Source organism: Marmota marmota, unplaced genomic scaffold (genome assembly GCF_001458135.2).
Source record: "Marmota marmota marmota unplaced genomic scaffold, marMar, whole genome shotgun sequence".
Lineage (NCBI taxonomy): Eukaryota > Metazoa > Chordata > Mammalia > Rodentia > Sciuridae > Marmota > Marmota marmota.
In genome coordinates, this window is record NW_025999925.1 from 1,560,886 (window position 1) to 1,581,895 (window position 21,010).

The window sequence follows — 21,010 nt, forward strand, 5'->3', positions numbered from 1 at the left end:
GTGCCTCACGCATGCTAGGCGAGCGTGCTACCACATCCCCAGCCCCACAATTTTTTATTATTAAATGAGAAAATCTCATTTGTTACATCGTCACATTGCTAGTCAAAGAAATGCTGCAGTGATGAAGAAAATCAATTTTGGATCAACCAAAGTCCTCATTTGTACTACATTCATTTACAAAGAAATAATGTTCAACACAGCCCAACAAAACATTCTTGGTTTTCTTCATATTGAAGGTCCCCCAAACACATAATTTATTTTATTTTATTTTTTTAAATGTTGATGGACCTTTACTTTATTCATTTATTTATATGTGGTGCTAAGAATCGAACCTGCCTTACACATGCTAGGCAAGTGCTCTACCACTGAGCCACAATCCCAGCCTACAAAATCACATTATTTGATTTGCAAAGGGAAATTCTGGAACATATTCCAGTTGTGAACCTCATATAATCTGGTAAAATGTGTCTTTGTTTGAAAATATTGAACAAAATCCTTAAGAAACAAAGCCAAAAGTGAAATGATTAGTGAGTGGCTTAGAAGAAATAAAAAGAATTCATTTAAGCCTTTTTTTTTTTTTTTTTTGTACTGGGGATTGAACTCAGGGGCACTCAACCACTGAGACACATCCACAGCCCTATTTTGTATTTTATTTAGAGACAGGGTCTCACTGAGTTGCTTAGCACCTCACTGTTGCTGAGGCTGGCTTTGAACTCGTGATCCTCCTGTCTCAGCCTCCTGAGCCCCTGGGATTACAGGTGTAGGCCACCACACCCAGCTTCATTTAAGCCTTTTATTTCCTACGTAGGAATCTAGAGTTGGACATAATCCACATTTATATGTAAATCCTTAATAGTAAATTTGTAAGATTTATAAGTAACCTTGTATGTTACATTTTGCTCTCTAAATACTGCAGAAACGAAATAACATGATTTTAATTTTCAAGAATTTATAATGTATATATTTATATTATTGCATAAATAATTTTTAAAAATAAATAATATAAAGCCAATTTCTGATACACACCTCAAAGTATTAATAGCAATTTCCTTTTCGGAGTAAAATAAAAGAGAAGCAGGGGAGTAAGAATAAGGACTTTAACTGTTCATTTTTGTAAACATTATATTGTTTTTTAAAAAACTTTTTACAATATTAGCACATTCTTTTTTAATTTTTTTTTTTTTTTTTTGCAGTTGTAGGACAGCATGCCTTTATTTTATTTGTTTATTTTTTTATGTGGTACTAAGGATTAAACCCAGTGCTTCACATATGCTAGGCAAGCACTCTGCCACTGAGCTACAGGCTCAGCCCTAATGCGTTCCTTTTATATTTTAAAAAGTTTTGTTTTTTTACTGGGGTTGGGGGATGTTGTTTTGTTTGTTGGTGATACTAGGTAATGGAATGCAGGGCCTTGAGAATGCCAAGCAAGCATTACACCATTAAGCTATACCCCACAAACCCTAAAGCAAACAATTTTAACAGACAAAATTCTTACCTTCATTTGCTGAGTTCATTTATAGATAAGAAAGTTGACCATCTGTAAATAAAAATTTTTTAAAAATAGAAAGAATTTTGAATGTTTTTACCATAAAGAAATATTTAAGATAGGTAGCTTTGCCCTGGCTTGAACTTTATACAATGTATACATGTATCAAAACATAACATTATTTCATAAATATGTACTATTTTATGTATAAATTTTAAAAATAAATAGAAAAATGTAAAATAGAGAAGTAGAAAGAAAAATCACTCAGTCTTACCACCCAAAGACCATTATATTTTGCTGTTTTTTCCTACTTTTTCTTTAACATAGCTATGACCATATTGCAGACATAATTTTGTTTTCTCATTTTTTACTTAATATTAAAAAGAATCTTCCTAGCTTATTAAACTCCTCATAAATCTCATCTAAATGGCTACATGGTTTCCTACGTGTCAGTGCAATTGTTTACTAATAATTATTTTCATATTTATTTACTGAATAATTTTTCTCCACTTTGAAGTTGTTGTCAGTCTTGACTATTACAAGTAATGCTATGATGGTTGTTTTTCCTTTGATACCTTTTATTCCCCTCACAGCACATTCACTTTCTCTATCATCCCTGTGAGCTTTCTGAGACCAGCAACCAAAGCAAAGCTGTAAGAATACAGATAAGAAAATTTCCTTTTATCAGTGTCCTGATCAACATACCATATGTCAAAGATCATTAAGCAAACTTGAAATTGAATTAGCAAAATAATCCTTGAAATTTTGATTGAAGAAAAATAAAGTGCTTGAAGAATATAAAGGGAAAAAAGGAACTATGATCTTTCATTAAATTTAATATATTGTTTCAGGCTGATTGTGAATCTATGGTAGTCTCTTTAACAAAGAGTAGATACAAAATTGCTTCCCATCTTGATCTGAAAGATAAGCTGACATTATTTTTTTAACTTAAGAAAGCACATCCTTTGATGTTCCAGAAGTAGTAATATCTTGATGTCAAACAGTCCTTACCTCTGTAGACTCTGTGTCTCTAGTCACGTTTTCACGATGCATGGTCTGCTCTAAAGTTGTTGGGAATACCTTGTTTTGTGAAACTGAAGTGCTTCTGAAAAGTATTGTACAGATATAAACTTTGTCAAATCCAAACATTTGAAAAATATGCCTGGTAACTTTTTATATAAAGAAATTTAATTGAAAGGATGAAGGGAGGAAGAGAAAGAGAAGAGCTGACCATAGAGGTCACATGACTATTGCATGACTAATCTTAGGTTCTCAGTGGGATAGCAGAATTAGAATTTAGACTGGCCTGTTTGTTCTTGGCACAATATTCTTACCTATACCTCAGGGAATTTCTTTAGAATGACATTTTAAATAAGCCTTGATTTAGATATCTGGGCCATTAATATTTGGAAGTAGGTAGGGAATAATGACTTTAAAAAATTAACACTAGGACCAGTTTGGTGTGACTGTTTGCTGTCTTCAATTAACTGACTTTATATTTTATTACCATGTTTCTAGAACAATACATTGAAAAGATGTTAGAGATAAAAGAGATTATGGATAACGTACTTGCCAAACAGAAAGCAGAAAGGGATGATCTGGCTAAAAAATACAGGTGAGTGAAAAAAATATGTGCTGTACAGTTTCTAGAACGTATCTGTTTTTAGCTATAGAAGTACTGTAGTTTGGATCTGCAATGTCCTCTAGAGGTGCTTGGTAAAGGCTTAGTTCCCAGATGGGCACTAATTGGAGGTGGGTCTAGGGGGATGCCTTCCCATCATTGGTGCAAGCCCTCAAGGGGAATAGCAGGGCCCCTTCTGCTTCCTCTCTCTGTGTTCTGGCCATGAAATAAACAACTTTGCTGTGCCACTCACTCCACCATGATGTGCTGCATGCTGCCTCACCATAGTCCCAGAGCATCTTGAGGCCAACCAACCATGGACTGAAACCTCTATAACCATGAGCCAAAATAAAACTTTTCTTTTTACAAATTTGTTATCTCAGGTGTTTGTTAAAGTAATGGAAAGCTGACTAACATAAATAGGCCTAGAATTTCTAAAGAATACAAACATTGCTTAGAACCAATAAATGACTTCATGATATTGTCTAATCTCTTATCTCTGTAGAGAATAATACTTTCTAGAAATATATGTATTTTTAACTTCTTACCTGAAATGTATCTTAAAAAGTTGTCTACAGTGAAGAATCTTGTAAAAGCCTTTCTGATCATAAATTCTACAGATCTTAGCACACCTAAATTTTCTACATTAATTTTTTTTTCTTTTACAGTAAATATTGTTTCTTTTAGTGCAGTTGATTAATCAGTTGATTAATCTTAGGATTGTGTGTACGTGTGTATGTGTATGTGTCTGTACTTCTAATCTTTCAGGGTTCTTAAGGAGTTTTATCCTGAAAATGTTGATTATATACCTCTTATTCTTTTTTGAGAAAATTAAAATATTCTGTATCTTTTTATTATTTGGATATTTTTATTAGTTTTTAATGAGACTTAGCTACTTAATTCCATTTGACATCTATTACATATTCAGGTTTCTCTGGACTTATTTAAAAATAAGTTTGAAATTTTTTAATTCTAAATCTACTATCTTCTGTCTTTATTTTGCCTTTTTCTCCAATAAGTTCCTTCTTGCTTCCTGACATGTTTCCCTGGCAGTAGCAAGCAAGTGAGCTTTCATTGATGGGTAAATCACTGTGGGATATGTTCTAGGGAACTTTAGAATCTAGCTTTAATTCTCTTTAATTATCCTATGGTGAACAGTGTGAACACTTAGAATTTTGTGAACATTCTAGTGAACATCTAGAATTTTGGAAACTTCCTGATAACTAGAGTTTCAGGTGTCTAAATCCTTATTAAGATTGCTATAAAATTTCAAATCTTGGTCTGGGTAATCAAAGAGATTTTGCTGTCTGAATTCCTTATTTCACATGATGTGGTATTAGTATTTTTATTTCTCCTTTATCTAACTTTTTGCATTTTTTTGCTACTGTTATTTGCTAAACTGATTTCTTCTTGCTGCTCTTTCCACTTAACATATGACAACTTTTTTTTGCTGGATATTCAGTATCAACAACTCTATACTTTGATAAGGCAAGATATCTTAAAATTGCTTTTCATTACAACAGCATTTCTAAAGCATGGTGTAAAGACTCCTGGTAGGTACCTGAAATCATTTCAGAGAGTATGTGAAGTAAAAACTATTTTTTATAATAATACTAAGATATTAATTGTTTTCTTTTGTGAGTGTACAGTGGAACTTTCCAGAGGTAAGCTGATGGTAATGGAGTGTGGGGGTATATATTCTTGTGTTTTAAATTTTTATCAGTTTTCATTTCTAAAACAAATAAAATAAATATCGATAGGTAAAAAAATCCATACAAACAAAAGCCCTTTGGGTTCCGCTAAAATTTTTTAAAGTACAAATAAATCCTGTTTTAGAGCCACTGGAAATGAAGAGCGTAATTTCCTGAAGCTCAGTGGGGGATAGGTAGGCTTAGCCAAAATACCAAGAGCTATAATGAGCCATTTCCTCTTCTTTAGTCTCAAGATTCTGAGAGATTTGGTTTGGGGAAGGTGCACAGGATGATGGTCATCTAAATAGTCACTCTGGACTTGAAAGTGTCTCAAGATAGATTCAAAGTACAATTACAGTCATTACTTGATAAATTAATATTTCTCAGGTCTAGTTGAGGTGTGATTATTCACAAAACAATCTTGTTTCTCTATAGCTAAAGGAACCTGAGTGGAACTTACTATCAAATTTTACTTCCTAATACACCTACCTTTCTACTCAAAACAGTAAGCAAACCCCAAACTTAAAAAATGGTGGTTCCTTTTAGCCACCAACTACTACTTTCCAATCAAAAACAAGTAGATATCTAGATAGACAATATAAGTGTTATTATCTTTTAGAGTTGATTCACGGCTGATAAATAATAATATGGATATAAATCTAACAACTTCATTATCACATCCTTTAAAAAGTAAAACTCACTGTTTTAGTCATTTTTTTGTTTGTTTTTGGTTTTTGCTGTGACCAAAAGCCCTGAAAAAGACAATTAGAGGAGGAAAGTTTATTTTGGCTCATGGTTTCAGAGGTATCAGTACACAGATGGCCAACTCCATAGCTCTGGGCCTGAGGTAAGGCAGATCATCATGGTGGAAGGGTATGGCAGAGGAATGTAGCTCAGAACATGGCAATAGAAAGAAAAGAGCAGAGACTCTACTTAACCAGGGACAAAATATATACTCCAAAGACATGCTCCCAGTGACCTACTCCCTACCTTCCTACAGTTACTTCCCAGTTAATCCACATCAGCATTTTAGTGCACCTAATAACCCAATCATTTTACCTCTGAAAATTTTTCCATTGTCTCACACACAGCTTTTGGGGGACACCTCATGTCAAAACCATAACACCTGAAATAAAGGAATTTCCTCTCAATGGCAATACATTGTAAAGGTAGACTTTCGAGTACTTCAAGCTGATTAAAATCAAGACAGAGAATCTTAAACATCTAAAATGAATGATAAAACAAAGTTTTCTACTCTGTGTGTTTGTTTGTTTCCTGTTTCTGTTTCTTCCTATAGGGTATCCATAGAGTCATTTAAGCATGGAGCCCTGAGAGAACAGCTGGCCAACTTGGCCACAAGACAGAAGAGCCTTTTAGTTGTGGCAAAGAAACAGAAAAAAATAAGTCTGAAAATTCAAAATTATAAAAATGTCACATCATTGTCTGATCCTAGTTTAAGGAAGTTGCCATCCAGCTCACATATCTTCAGTGAAAAGGACAACAAAGAGCTTACGAGTCTGGAAAATTCAGTGCAGCCTCATTCAGGTTCACTTTCTCATATCAATATTGCTTGTAGAAGCATTCAAGAAACACCATTGTCTCTGGAAACAAGCCATGACAGCCATAATACTAATATTTGTCTAGATTCAGAGGCAGTAAGAAGGGAAGAATTTTCTGGAATTGAGATGAATTCTAAACAAAATGTTAATGATTGTACCTTGGATGGGTTATTCCAATCTCGATACCCAGATAGCAGTGATAATAAATTGTCATCCCAAACTGATGCTTTCATTGCTCATGCAGAATATTCACAAAAAGATAATGATCATACAGAAACTACAGCCAAAGACTGTGAATTCTATAGTCCTTTTGCCATAACTGGCACATTAAATGGTTCCAAACATACAAGTATACTTTCCCAAAAGGATGCCCATCCATCAGCTATTATTTGGGACCAGGACCTTTCCCAGTATGATCCAAAAAGAGGAAACAGAAAAACAGCTTCCCAGCAACCACCTGGGGGGACATCAGAATCCTGGGCACACCAAGCCATTGCGGTCTTAGGCACTGATACTGTGCATCAGACAAAACAATATCTTGAAAAAAAAGCTTCTGCTGTTCCACATATAAATAACAGTCAGGTCTCTTCTTCCTCTGGATCTGGCCATCAACATACTATTAAAAAGCCTTTAAACTACAGCACAACTCCTAAAAAGAAATGTATGCAGATAAAAGATTTGATATTATTAGGAAGAATGAATCCAGGAAATAACATTCTGGAATTTAAAACACAGGTATTCTATATTTTTTTCTCTAAAATCACATAAATTTTATAATAAGTTAATGTTGCTGTCACATAGGTATTTAGGGAACTGGAGTTTGACTGGGCTTCCTGAATGGAGAGATACAATCTTTGTATTCTTAGTAAGTGAAATCATGCTGCTGGAATTGCCTTAATATATTTCAATCACAAGCACCTTTGGATCTTCAAACCAGAACTAGTTTATTATATTGCAACAGGAAGGATTTAAGAATTAACATAAAAATAATAAATTGAAACTGTCATTAGTTCCATATAATTTCAATAACTACTACTATACTGCTAAAGCATGCCCTAAAGAGATATGTATAAATTCATCTTCCAAAGAAGCTCAGTTTAGAACCCAGAAGTGGCTTGGAGTGTGGGTAAATCTGACTAAATTAAAATAATATTACATATACATAAAAAATGAGGAGAAAAAAGTTTTGTTGGATATGCCTGTAAAAAGGGTTTCCTCTCCTCTTTCTCTACGTGCACTTTTTAAAAGAAGAATTTAGATTAACAAAGATCACAGAGTCCTTGAATGCTTCTTTGCTTATGGGCCAATCTGACAATTCAGTCCAGACTAATTAACATTTAATCTGAATGACCTTTGTTTCCAGCTCTGCTCATTTCTGGATAATAAAGCTTTCCATAGTTAATAAGTTTTATTTGTAAATTTAAGTAAAAATATTTAAATTTTAAATCTCAAATTGTAGTTTATGACTGAATTAGTGGCTTGATCTCAGATCCCTCAATAATCCAATTTCTTTGCCTGGCAACCAATTTGTTTTTAAGTGGTGTCTACCTTAATTAGCCAATGCAGCTCAAAATTTAGCAGATTAGTTATTCTATATTAGTTTTTTATTTACTCATATTTTGACAGTTGTGATACCTTCTTAAATCAGCGATAATAAAATTTTGGTAGAGATTTTCATATTTCAGCTATTTTTCTTTCTTTAACAGCTTTATTGACATATAGTTGGTATACAATATACTTACACATAATTGAAATATACAATTTGGTAAGCATTTGTATGTACTTGTGAAACAATGATCACAAGATAATGAAATATCCATTAATCTCAAAAGTTTCTTCTTGCCTTCTTGTACCCTACCTTTAATCCCCTTCCCTTCCTTTGCTGATCCCCTGATAATTACTGGTCTCTTTTCTTCTCTTACACATTCATTTACAATTCCAAGAATTGTGTGTAAGTGCAAATATACTTTATGTATTGATTTTTTGTCTGACTTCTTCTTCTGAATGTAATCATTTAAATTTATCCTTGTTATAGCATGAATAAGTCATTCATTCCTTTTTCATTGTTTGATAGTAGCCCATTATATGTGTATATCAGTTTGTTTATCAGTATGCCTATGATAGACAGGTTGTTTCTATTTGTTGGCTATAAAGCTATTATGAATCCTGGTGTACCAGTTTTGGTATGACACAGACTTTAATTTTCTTGGGTAAATACCTAGGAATGGAGTTATTTGGTCATACGGTAATTATACATTGAACTTAAAAAATTGTCAGAGTTGTTTGTAAAATTTTACATCTCCATTGGTTGTGAATGAGAGTTTTAGTTCCTCAATGTAGTATAATCAGACTTAATTTTAGGCTTGCTATCAGAGTGTAGATGTGTGTATTGTGATATAACCTGCACATCTGTATAGTGGTTTATCACTATGGTTTTAATTTGCATGCCTATAATTATGATTGATATTGAATATCTTTTCACATGGTATTTGCCATCCATATTTATTATTCGATGAAGTGTCCAAATCTGTTGCCCTTTTTTTATTGGTTGCTTATTTTCCTATCATGTTTTGTGATACACACACACACACACACAAAGTACATATAGATATAATCTTTATCAAACATGTACCATCCCAACTATTTTTACTATATTGTGGCTTGTCTTTTCATTCTCTTAACATTATTTTTTAAAAATAGAAGCCTTTAATTTTTTTTTGTAGTTTTAGGTGTACAGCATGCCTTTATTTTATTTGTTTATTTTTATTTGGTGCTGAGGATCAAATACAATACCTCATACATGCAAGGCAAGTGCTCTGCCACTGAGCTATAGCCCCAGCCCAGAAGCCTTTAATTTTGGTGCAGGCTAAATACTTAATTTATTCTTTCATAGATTATGTTTTTCATGTCCTATTTAGGAATTATTTGTCTTCCCTAGTTTCAAAGTTCTATTTTCTTCTAGAGTTTTTAGTTTTACATTTAGGATTACAATCTATTTTTAATTAATTTTTGTATGTAGTACAATGTCAGATCCTCATTCATATTTTTGAATTTGTATATCCAGTTGTTCTACCAACATATGTTGAAAAGGTACCCTTTCTATTTAATTGCCCTATATATCTTTGTCAAAAATCAGTTGTTCATATGTATGTCTATTTTGGTCTCCCTGTTTCTGTTTCATTGATTTATTTGCCTATCTTTCCATCACTACTAAACTATCTTGATTATTGTAGCCATAAATAAATCTTGAAATCTGGTAGTGTTAGTATTCCAGTTTTGTTCTTTTTTAAAAGTGTTTGGATATTCTAGGTCCATTGTAATGATATATGAATTTTAGGATGAGTTTGTAGATTTCTACCCCCAAAAAGGCTGCTGTTATTTTTATTGGTTTTTCATAAAATGTATAGGTTAATTAGGGAGGAAATGGAATCACAATAATATTGAATTGTTCAGCCCATGAATATGGTATGTATTTCCATCTATTAAGGTCTTTATTATTTTTCTCAGCAGTGTAGCATTGTATAGGTTTTTCACTATATTTTTGTTGATATTATAAGTGATATAGTTTCAAAATTTCAGTTTCTGGTGATTTGTTGCTAATATGTAGAAACTGATTTTTACATACTGATATATTATCCTGCAACCTTGTTAAAATTACTAGTTCTAGTAAATTTTTAGAAATTTAATTGGATTTTCTATATAAATGATCATATTGTCTATGGATAAAGATAGGTTTAGTTCTTTTTAGAATTTTGAATGCCTTTATTTCTTCTTGTTGTTCTACTGCACTGGCTAAAAACCTCCAGCAGAGAGTGGAAATAAAGTGGTGAAAGCAGACTTGTATTTTCTCACTCCGCAACATAAGACTACTTAGGGAGAAAAATTTAGTCTTTCACCATTAAGCATGAGCTGTAGGTTTTTCATAGATGCCCTTTATCAGACTAAGTTCTTGTCTATCCCTAATTTACTGCTTGAGTGTCTTTAATCCTGAAAAGGTATTGGCTTTGCCAAATGCTCTTTCTGTATCTATTGAGATGATCATGTGGAATTTTGTTGTTCTATTGATGTGATCTACAATCAATCATTGATATGATATATAAATCAATTTATGTTAGCTGATTTTTGGATGTTAAACCAACTTTACATTCCAGGAATAAATTCCACTTGGTAATTCTATATGATTCTTTTTAAATGTTGTTAGATTTGATTTGCTTGTATTTTTTTAAAGTTTTCATTCATATTTATTGAATACATTATATGTAGTTTTCTTTTGTTGTCTGCCTCATTTTGATGTCAAGCCAAATAGAATGAGTTCAGAAGTGTTTCTTTTTTCTTGTTTATTGGAAGAGTTTGTGACAAATTGGTATTAAGTCTTCTTTAAATGTTTTGTAGTATTTAGCAGTAAAGTCATCTGTGCCTGGGCTTTTCTTTTAGGATGTATATATTTTTTATTACTAATTCAATCTTTTTTTTTGGTACTGAGGATTGAACCCAGGGATGCTTAACCACTGAGCCACATCCCCAGCCCATTTTATTTTTTATTTTGAGCCAGGGTCTTGCTAAGTTGATTAGGGCCTTAAAAAGTTGCTAAGGTTGACTTGGAACTTGCGATCCTCCTGCCTCAGCATCCCAAGCCACTGGGATTACAGGTGTGTTCCACCATGCCCAGGTGTTTACTTTAGGTATTTCTTGTTGAGTCAGTTTTGGTAGTTTGTGTCTTTCTATGAATTTGTCCATTTCACCTAATTTATTGGCATATAGTAATTCATAGTATTCTCTTAAAATCCTTTTTATTTCTCCAAGGTTAGTAGTAATGTTCCTACTTAATTTCTGATTTTTGTCATTTGAGTCTTCATGCTCGATTTTTAATAAGTCTTGCTTAAAGGTTTATCACTCTTGTTGATCTTTTAAAAAAATCAACTTTTGGTTTTGTTGATTTTCACAACTGTTTTTCTATTGTCTACTTATTTATTTTCACTCTAATATTTATTATTTTAAGTACATATTAAGTACATATTTTAAGTACATATTAAGTACATATTTTAAGTACATATTAAGTAATATTTATTATTTTAAGTACATATGTTTTTCTATTGTCTACTTATTTATTTTCACTCTAATATTTATTATTTATTTTCTTCAACTTGTTTTGTGTTTAATTTGCTCTTCTTTTTCCATTGTCTTAAGTTAAAGATCTTCTTCTCTAAAATAGACATTTCTATAACTATAAACATCCCCCTCAATTTCTTTGGTTGTATCCCTAAGTTTCAATATGTTGTGTCTCCTTTTCATTCATCTCAAAGTATTTTCTAATTTGGATCAATTTTTCTTATTCATCGGTTATTTATAAAATACGTTCTTTTTTTTTCATATAATAGTGAGTTTCTCAGGGTTCTTTTTTTTCTGTTATCATTTCTAATTTCATTCCATTGTGGTTGAAGAACATATATTACTTCAATTATTTTAAACTTGTTCAGGTTTATTTTATGGCTTAGCTAGCAAATATCCTGGAGAATGATCCATGTGTGCTTAAGAATGTATATTCTGCTGTTATATTTTCTATAGATGCCTGTTAAGTCTAATCGGTTTATAGTGTTCAATCCTTGTCTTTCCGTATTGATTTTTTTGCCTGTTTGCTATGTATAACTCCATATTGAAAGTAGGATATTGAAGTCTACAACTATTCTTGTTGAATTATCTATTTTTCCCTTCTGTTAATTTTTGCTTCCTGTGTTTGTGTACTCTTTTGTGTTTTAAGTACATATGTATTATATATATTTGTTATATGTGCTTGATGCATCACCCTCTTAACATTATAAAATGTCCCTTTTTATCTCTAGTAAAAATTTTTGTTTTAAGGTCTATTTTCATCTGATTTTAGTATAGCCACTTCAGTTTTCTTGTGGTTGCTGTTTGAATGATACATTTTTTTTATCTTTTTACTTTCAGTTTACTTGTCTCTTTGAATTTAATATCTGTCTCCTATATGCATTATATAGTTAGATCTTGATGTTTTAATCCAATCTGAAAATATCCACTTTCTTAAAAGTTTGTTTAATCCACATACATTTAATGTTATTAATACTGTTGGATTTAGGGCCTGTTACATATTTTATCAGATCCCATACAGTAAAATTTGCCTCTTGAATGCTGGATATGTATGTAGTCTTATAAATATTTTGGAAACTTTTTCTTGAAAATGGTTTGATTCTTTTGGGTCTTGTTTTCAAGATTTGTTAGGCAGGATCAGAATAGTGTCAAGTCCAGTGCTAGTTATTTTCCACTACGGAGGCAAGATTCTTTTATGTATTCCACTGATGGCCCATCAGTCTGAAGGTCTTTCTACTCTTGCTTTAGGGACTCTATTCCCTGTCTTGTGAGAGTGCCAGGTGTCAGTACCTCTAATTCTTTCAAGTGGTTCTTTTTCCACCCTTGGTCAATTTCCTCACACATATCCATCTATCCCTTCTCAGCTGAAATTTAAAGAGGACCCTCTAAAGATCTACAGAGTTTTCTTTCTTTTTATTTTTCTCTTCAATACCTTGTCCTACAGACTCTAGCCTCCTTTGTCCCTAGACTCTGCTCTGTTTCCTCAACTCAGGGTGTCCAAAGGCTTTGCCTGGATTCCCTTTCCCTGTACATGACTTGGAAACTCTCTCATGGTGGTAAGCTGGGATAATTATAGGGTTCACCATAGTAAATTATCATCTCTCAGAGATAATTGCCTGATTCTTGGCCTCTTATAAACAACTGGATCATATATTTTGTATTCTTTTGTTGTTTTTGTGTCAAATGATAGGTAAATCTGATCCCTATTATTTCATCATGGCCAAAAACCAAAGTTCATAGATTTCAGCAATTTTTATCTTAATTTTATTTATTTATTTATTTATTTATTTTTACTTCAGGAGACTATCCACAAAGCCAGTGTTTTATTAAGTGGCAAAATTAAGGTAGAAAATGGTCAGATTTATCAAAACCCAGTCACTTGGCTCAAGGATCTTCTGGGAGGTGACAGATACGTGACCTGGAATTACGCCTGGAGTAAGGTGGGTCATTCTCAAGTTTATCTTTAATTTCATAGTTAAATTAAAATACATATTTTTATAAAGAAACATTTTTAAAAGAAGTCTGAAAGATCTCTCAGATAGTTTTTGCCCTCATTTGTCTCTTCTGTGACATTGCTACATGCTTTAATCTACACTGTATTTGCCAAAATTCTCATGGCTGTGCAGCTCCCTTACTTGCTCCTTATCTAATTTCAGAAACTTAATTGGCTCTAATCTTCCATTTTTATCCTTCTAATAAATTTCAGGGCTTTATGACTCCATATAGAAATTTGGGACCACTAGTGTACTAATATTTTAGTTTATGCATGTTATTATTATTCTAATGGAATAAATCAAAATGTAACCTAAATATGAAAGTACATTTTACTTTTAGTTTTGAACGTAGCATTAATCACATGTTGCTAAAAGATTTGAATATTTTCCTCAAAAAGAAATATTTTCAGACCTCACAGACTTAGTAGCCTCTCTCAGTTCTGGCTTCTGAGTTATAAGCCCACTGATGACTGACACCATATGGTCCAGTGTTCATCCACCCGTAAGTGTCTGTGGTACCACATCAGGTCTTACAATGACTCACTCAAAAAAGTATGAATCATCAGATCCACCATTATGGTTTATACCTTTAAACTTCCCTACCGTTTGTAGTAAGCCTCAGTACACCAATAATAGAAGGCATAGCTTCCCTTCTTTTGTTGTCCAGCTCAGTTCTATCTGCCTTCCCTCTTTGCTCCTGCTCTGCCCCGAACTCTGTGCCCCTACTCTGCATTCTCTCCTTGTAGGCCTTTGTAGCAGGTACTTCTGGTACTGTTTCAGTCCCTTCACTTCATCAGCACATTCTGGATTTTGTGTGCTCTATAATCTCTCTGACTTTTTTCCTTTGAAAGTTTTTTCTTTCCCCACCCCTACAATCACCAGATTGTCTGCTTTTTACACCTTTGCTCAGTTCTTTTCATGGATTGATAATTTATATCAAATGATAGTAATTGACATCTTACACCAGTAATCCTTTTTATTAGAATATTTTAAAAAGTCTTTTGATATATTTTTATTGTTTTGTTAAACCATTCTCATGGCATTGATAATGGTACTCATTGCTGTGGTTTTGGTTCTTTTGGCATGCTGAGAAGACTCTGTTCTCTCAAGCTTTTTGTCCATTATAACCACTACATTTCCTGCCTTTGAGAGCTGTCTGTGACATCATTTGGCCCTCACATTTTACTAATGCCACATTTGCATATCCCATTGCTTCTAGTGTTTTCTCAGCAATCAAGCCAATTAGAGTTCTAATGTTTAGTATCTATATTATAGTGAAGTCAGCTGCAAATATGGATACTACAGATTATCTGAGCAGGTTTAGATTACTTTTCTTTTTTAGGTTATCCCCAAAAATGAAAGCAGAGTTTTTAAAATTTCTATGGGACACACATGTACTTTTTAGTAAATACCCCAAATTGAAATATGATCCCAGTGAGTTTCTCATAATATTTAAAAGTTTCTTTAAAATCTTCTTTTAAAGTTTACCACAGAAAACTCTGTCTCCTCTTGTCTGAGAGGAGCTCCTGAATTCACAGATACTTCTTGATGATGAAAACTTTTCACTGCACTGGTAAATGTGAACATTCTACTGACTAGTTCTGAGAATGTTGGTGGGGGTATAGGGCCAGGAATGATTGGCTGTCCGGCATGAAATGCTAGAAAAGTATGTCTTTCTCTGCATCAGATAGTGACAATGTCACTAGATACAGAAATGATTCATACCTCCTACCCAAGCAGCTGGGCTGCTGTACATCTTTGCTAAGGAAATTTTGGTGCTTAGGAAAATTCTTTACTGAGGAAATTCAACTCACTTCACTGATTTCTCGTGCAGCTTCTGCCTCCTAGCTGTTAGACACCATTCTAATGGCCAGAGTAATCTCTGGGTAGGAGACAGGATGCCAAACTGGTTTCTGATTCTACTTTTTATAACTTATTTGATCTGGGCAACAGTTTTTAATCATGGTTATTTCTAGAATTACTTACAGAGGGTGGAGTGGCTTTTTAAAACTAACAATGTCTAGTGGACCTCAGCTCAAAGCTTCTGATCTAATAGTCTGAGTTGGGAACTAAGTGGCAATATTCTTAAAAGCTTTCCAAGTGACTCTTTTTTTTTATGGACATAATATCTTTTTTTATTTTTTTATGTGGTGCTGAGTATTGAACCCAGTGCCCACACATGCTAGACAAGTGTGCTCTACCACTGAGCCACATCCCCAACCCCTTTCCAAATGATTCTAATGTTCATCCTGGAGCTAGGACAAATCATTTAACTTGGTCTTCTAGTCCTATACATAATTTTTCTGCATTTATTAACAATGGCACAAGGGAGGCCCACATTCCTTTCATTGCAAACAAGTTGCCCTCAAATCAAAAGAACTCGTGGAATCATCTAACCACGTTTATCAATATGTAGCCTCAATCATAGGCAGCAGAAATGGCTCACCTCCACAGGAAAATGCTTTTCCAGTCTATGACCATTCCACCTTGAATGTGCTGGATCTCCTCTAATCTCAGAAACTAAGATAACTTGGCCCTGGTTTTTATTTGAATGGAAGGGAAATTGCCTTTTGGTGATATGATTGCCATACAAAATTTATAAGAATCATTAGAATGGCAATGGTAGTTCATTTTTGGGACCCCCAGGAGTGAATTGATGAAGTTGAAAAGTAGGCTATCGTTTTAGGTTGTGACTCAAGGAACACTAGACAGATACCTTGTGCAAACATACTTTCTGGCCAGATGCCTTGCTAAATTTTCACCCTGATAAACTCACTCCTTTGGAGTTAGTGTTGACTTTCCTCTTTCCCTCCACCCTCACATATTTTTATAAAAGAAATTCCTCCAACTACCATAATTAGGAATATCAAGATATAGACAGGTTAGGGACAGAGTATAGAAAGTGATGAAAATTGTTCATCTGGACAGATAACCTAATTCAGTCAGTTACTCTCAAAGTGTCTTAAACTTTATACAAACTTAGCTTCTACACAGCTGTATTATAGAAGAGAAAAGAGATGGCTAGAGAAATGGATCTTTTTAAAAATACAAATATCCAGGAATTGCAAATTCTGAAAAATAAGTACTAGAAAGGACCTTTTCTTGCCTCCTGCTGAATAGAGTGCTGGGGAATGAAGAAAGGAGTCTGGAATTGGAATTGGGAGATATGTACTATGAAAAAGAACTTTACCTAAAAAATCATTTACCTAGAAGCAATTCTTACACTTTAAAATGACTTTCTGTCTTGTATTCTGAACTCTTAAAGAAATATTTTATTTAAAACATATATTCTTAACCACAATGTTTTTTGTATTATAATGAGCCTAAAAAATACAGTTTTCTTTTGTTTCTTTGCTTTGTTCCCCTACTCTGAGATCTAAAAACAAAACAACTATCCTTTTCTCTTTCTTCTCTTGAGGTATTGAAAATTGTAAGACTTGCTGCTTAAAACTTACAGATTCCTATTAATCCATATTATAAATTGTTTTTCTGAAGACATGAGAAAAACAGACTGATACTTTCAAAAATAAAATGGACTCCCATCAGGGAAATAAATTTTTGGACACCTCTTTAATATTCAAAGGTGTCATGGTTTAGATATTATGTATCCCCCTAAAGTTTGTGTGTGAGACAATGCAAGAAGTTTTAGAGGAGAGAGGATTGGGTTATGAGAGCCTTAACCCAGTCAGTGAATTAATTGCCTGATAGGATTAACCGATAGATGAAGGAGGATAGAGTGTGGCCGGAAAAGGTGGGTCACTCGGGGCGTGCCTTTGGGCCTGCATTTTGTTTTTGACAAGTGGAGCCTTTCTTTCTGCTTTCTGATCATCAAGTAAGCCACTTCCCTCCACTAAACTCTTCCTCCATGAAGTTCAGCCTTATTTGAGCCCTTACCTATGAACTGAGACCTATGAAACTGAGCGCTTAGATAAACTTCCTCCTCTAAAGTTGTTCTTGTCAGGTCTTTTAATCACAGCAGTGAAAAGCTGACCAAAACAAAAGGCAGTCAGGAGGTTGAGACAGGAGGATCACCAAGTTCAAGGTCAGTCTCAGAAACTTAGTGAGACCCTAAGCAACCCTGTCTCCAAAAAAAAGAAAAAAAAATTCAAAAGCAGGTAATGTTTTATATTTTTTTCTTGATTCATATGAATAGGTATACAGAAACATTTGTTATAGTAATTAATAATGACAGTTAATATTGCCAAAATAAAGTTAATTGGTATTCTCACTTGCTTATTAACCACATTTCCATGTGGTTCATCTACCTCACACATAAGTACTTGTGCACGCACGCACACACACACACAAACACACAAACACACATGTGTTGCATACATCCTACTTCTTCCCCAGCATCCTTCTTTCTTAAGTCTGCTATGAGGGAATCAGCATAGGCTAATATCTGAGGAATAATGGACATTGGCTATAAGGTTTCAGGGAAAACCCCAGTGGCCTTAGGACAAAACATCCCTGCAACTTTACCTTTTAGAAAAGCAAGAACATAACAACCTACAGATATCTTCATAGAACACAGCTTATACTGTCTCTTACTTTTTCTCATCTGGGGGAACATGACAAAGTTTCTGAGAGCACTAGAGGCCATGAAGTCCAAAAACCTCAGAAACTAGCCTCCAGCTCTTCCTACCATGCCTCTGTCAGAGTGGGCATGTGAGCTACATTTGGATCCTTAGTAAAATTTTCAGGATTCAAAGTTTGAGCTGTATGAAATGTGATAACTGTTTGCACTTTTGCTTTAGCCAACTGGAGCACAGACACTAATATGAAATACAATTTCTAGAAGTGACTGTCTGTTTCTTTTGAGTCTTTTCATTAATTTATTCAACAAATCACTCTACTTTGTGAAAGATACACTTTAACTCGGTGGATTTTCTTAAAGTTGTGTTGTTTATATCTGAATTACCTCCAGTGGTATGTGTAAGCCACTTTATGTTACCCAGTACTAAAACTGATTTAAAAATATGCTTTTAAAGTATGAGATGAAGACGCTAACATACTGAACCTGCGCTTTCATTAGTTTATAAGGTATATTAGATATTGTCAGGGCATAACCCGTACAAAATTCATTATTTATAATTATTGGGTTTTTTAGAGAACTGACAAATGACATTCAGGAGCTGTTTCTCTCCTTTTATTTCATGGCAAATGAGGAGGGATTGGCACACTGGGCAAGCCAAATATATCCCATTTGCTTTACTTGGCTTTGTTTGGTGAGGGGTTGAGCCCAAATCCTATATGTACTTTATAGATCACCTATGCCTTCCTGGCCCTGTTCAATTAACAAGATTTTAGGATGTGACAGATAGTATGCCAGATGCTTTTCATGCATTTTATCTCTTAATCCTCTAAGAACTTAATATGCTGAAGATACTTGTTTCACAAATGGATAACCTGAGGCTTGGAATTTAAGAATCTTACTTAACAGTTGTGGCTTCAGTCTTTTATTCCATAATGTCAGGCATTATGTGAAGTGCTAAAGATATACAAATGAATATGACACAGACCATGTCCTCTAGAAGTTTATGGCTTACTTGACACAAGAGACATTAAAACATAATTTCTTTTAAATGGAATAAATGCTGTGACAGAAATAGGAGCACAAAAGATATGAGAGCCTAGAGGAAGGTCATTAAGTTTAGAGGTTATAAGAAGACATCCTGGAGGAAGAGATGTTGAAATTAAGAATTGATACTCTGCCCTAAGAGAACCTGCCCTTTGGGGGTTTTAGGTAGCCCTAGACCTAAGAGTGGGGAGTGCAAAGACCCGTGGACCAGGAATATTTCTGGTAGGTATATGCCTCAGCCCTGTCCATTATTTATAAATATTTTTAAGCTCTGGCCTATGGGATTAATAAAAACATCTAAGTCCACATTTTTTATAACTGGATATGTAGACCTGAAATATTAATAATCTAATCATCTAAATATTTTATTTCTTGAAAAGTACTATTACTTTTAAGGCTTAATTTTTTAATGTCAATATTTTTTGAGGTCATAAAATAGCAGATGAAAGATTAACAGTTGTTGAATAAGTGAATGGATGAAAGGGTAGTAATATACATCAGGAGTCAGTAAATTTTTTCTATAAACAGGCCAGATAATAAATAATATTTTAGGTTTCATGGGCATGTCACACTATTAAGTTCTTTTGTAGACAAAAGTGGGCAGAGATGTTAAGTAAGTGACTGGGTGTCACTGTGTTCTAATAAAATATTATGTTCTAATAAAATATTATTTTCAAAATTATTTACCAAAAAAAGGAGGCAGTCTGTACTTTGCCATGGGCTATAGTTGGATCTACAATAATCAGTACTTAACAAAAATTACAATTTTCAGGAGATTGATATATTTGCCTCTTACAGAATGTATGTTTTTTTTTTAATTTTGGTTTTGATTATGTGTAGGTAACGTATCTTGGGAAGGAGCTTTTAAAGTATGTTTCTGAGGAAGTACCTGTATCTCCAGAACCAAATGTAGTACCTCAACAACATCAGTCTTGTCTTCCAGGTATGTCTGGCCCAACATCTGTTTCTTGGTTGTGGGATAAAAACACCCAAACCTACTCTTTTTATTGTGTGTATGTTTTGGTCTTTTATTTTTCATTGAGGTAAAATTCACTATTATTCATTACAATTAACCATTTTAAAGTGAAAAATACTGTGGCATTTAGTACACTCACAATGTTACACAACCACTACTTTGATTAGTTTCAAATATTTTCATCACCCCAAAAAGAAACTTAAATCCCCATTCTCTACTCCCCCAAGTTCCTGGAAACCCCAGGGTCTACTTTCTGGAATGGATGAACCTGTTCTGAATATGGAATTATATAAGATAAGACTTTTTGAGTCTGACTTCTACTTTATATGATATTTTTGAAGGTTATTTTAGCATGTATCTGTACTTCAGACAGTACTTCTATGACAGTAGAGTGTATTTTGACATATTATCCATACATGGAGTATAACTTATTATAATCCTATTCTTGTGGTTATACATGATGTATAATTTCACTGGTGGTATATTCATACCATTTATATCTTTTTCCCCACATCCTTGCCAACATTTATTGTTACTTTTATTCTTGATAATTGCCATTCTGACTGGAGTGAGATGAAATCTCAGTGTACTTTTATTTTGCATTTCTCTAATTGTTAGAGATGTTGAACATTCTTTCATATATTTGTTGACCATTCATATTTCTTTTTCTGTGAAGTGCCTGTGCAGTTCCTTTTTCCATTTATTGATTGGGTTATTTGGGTTTTGGTGTTAAGTTTTTTGAATTCTTTATATATCTTGGAGATTAATGTTCTATCTAAAGTGCAAGTGGCAGAGATTTTTCCCCCATTCTTTAGGCTCTCTTCACATTCTTAATGGTTTCCTTTGCTGTGAAGAAGCTTTTTAGTTTGATTCCATCCGATTTATTGATTCTTGATTTTAGTGCTTGGACTTTATGTCTTGTTGAGGAAGTCAGTTCCTAAGCCGACACGATAGAGTGTCTACACTTTGTCTACATTTTTTTTTTTTTTTTTT

At 33.6% G+C, this 21,010-nt stretch overlaps 1 protein-coding gene across 1 annotated transcript in view; it reads left to right on the forward strand.

Moving 5' to 3' along the window:
• Ankrd31 (ankyrin repeat domain 31) overlaps window positions 1–21,010 on the forward strand; it is a 176,679-nt gene that overhangs the window by 141,899 nt on the left and 13,770 nt on the right. Inside the window, exons 21-24 of the mRNA XM_048800131.1 lie at window positions 3,005–3,101; window positions 6,096–7,092; window positions 13,266–13,406; window positions 19,882–19,984. Coding sequence (XP_048656088.1) covers window positions 3,005–3,101; window positions 6,096–7,092; window positions 13,266–13,406; window positions 19,882–19,984 — 1,338 coding nt within the window. The remainder of the gene's footprint in view (window positions 1–3,004; window positions 3,102–6,095; window positions 7,093–13,265; window positions 13,407–19,881; window positions 19,985–21,010) is intronic.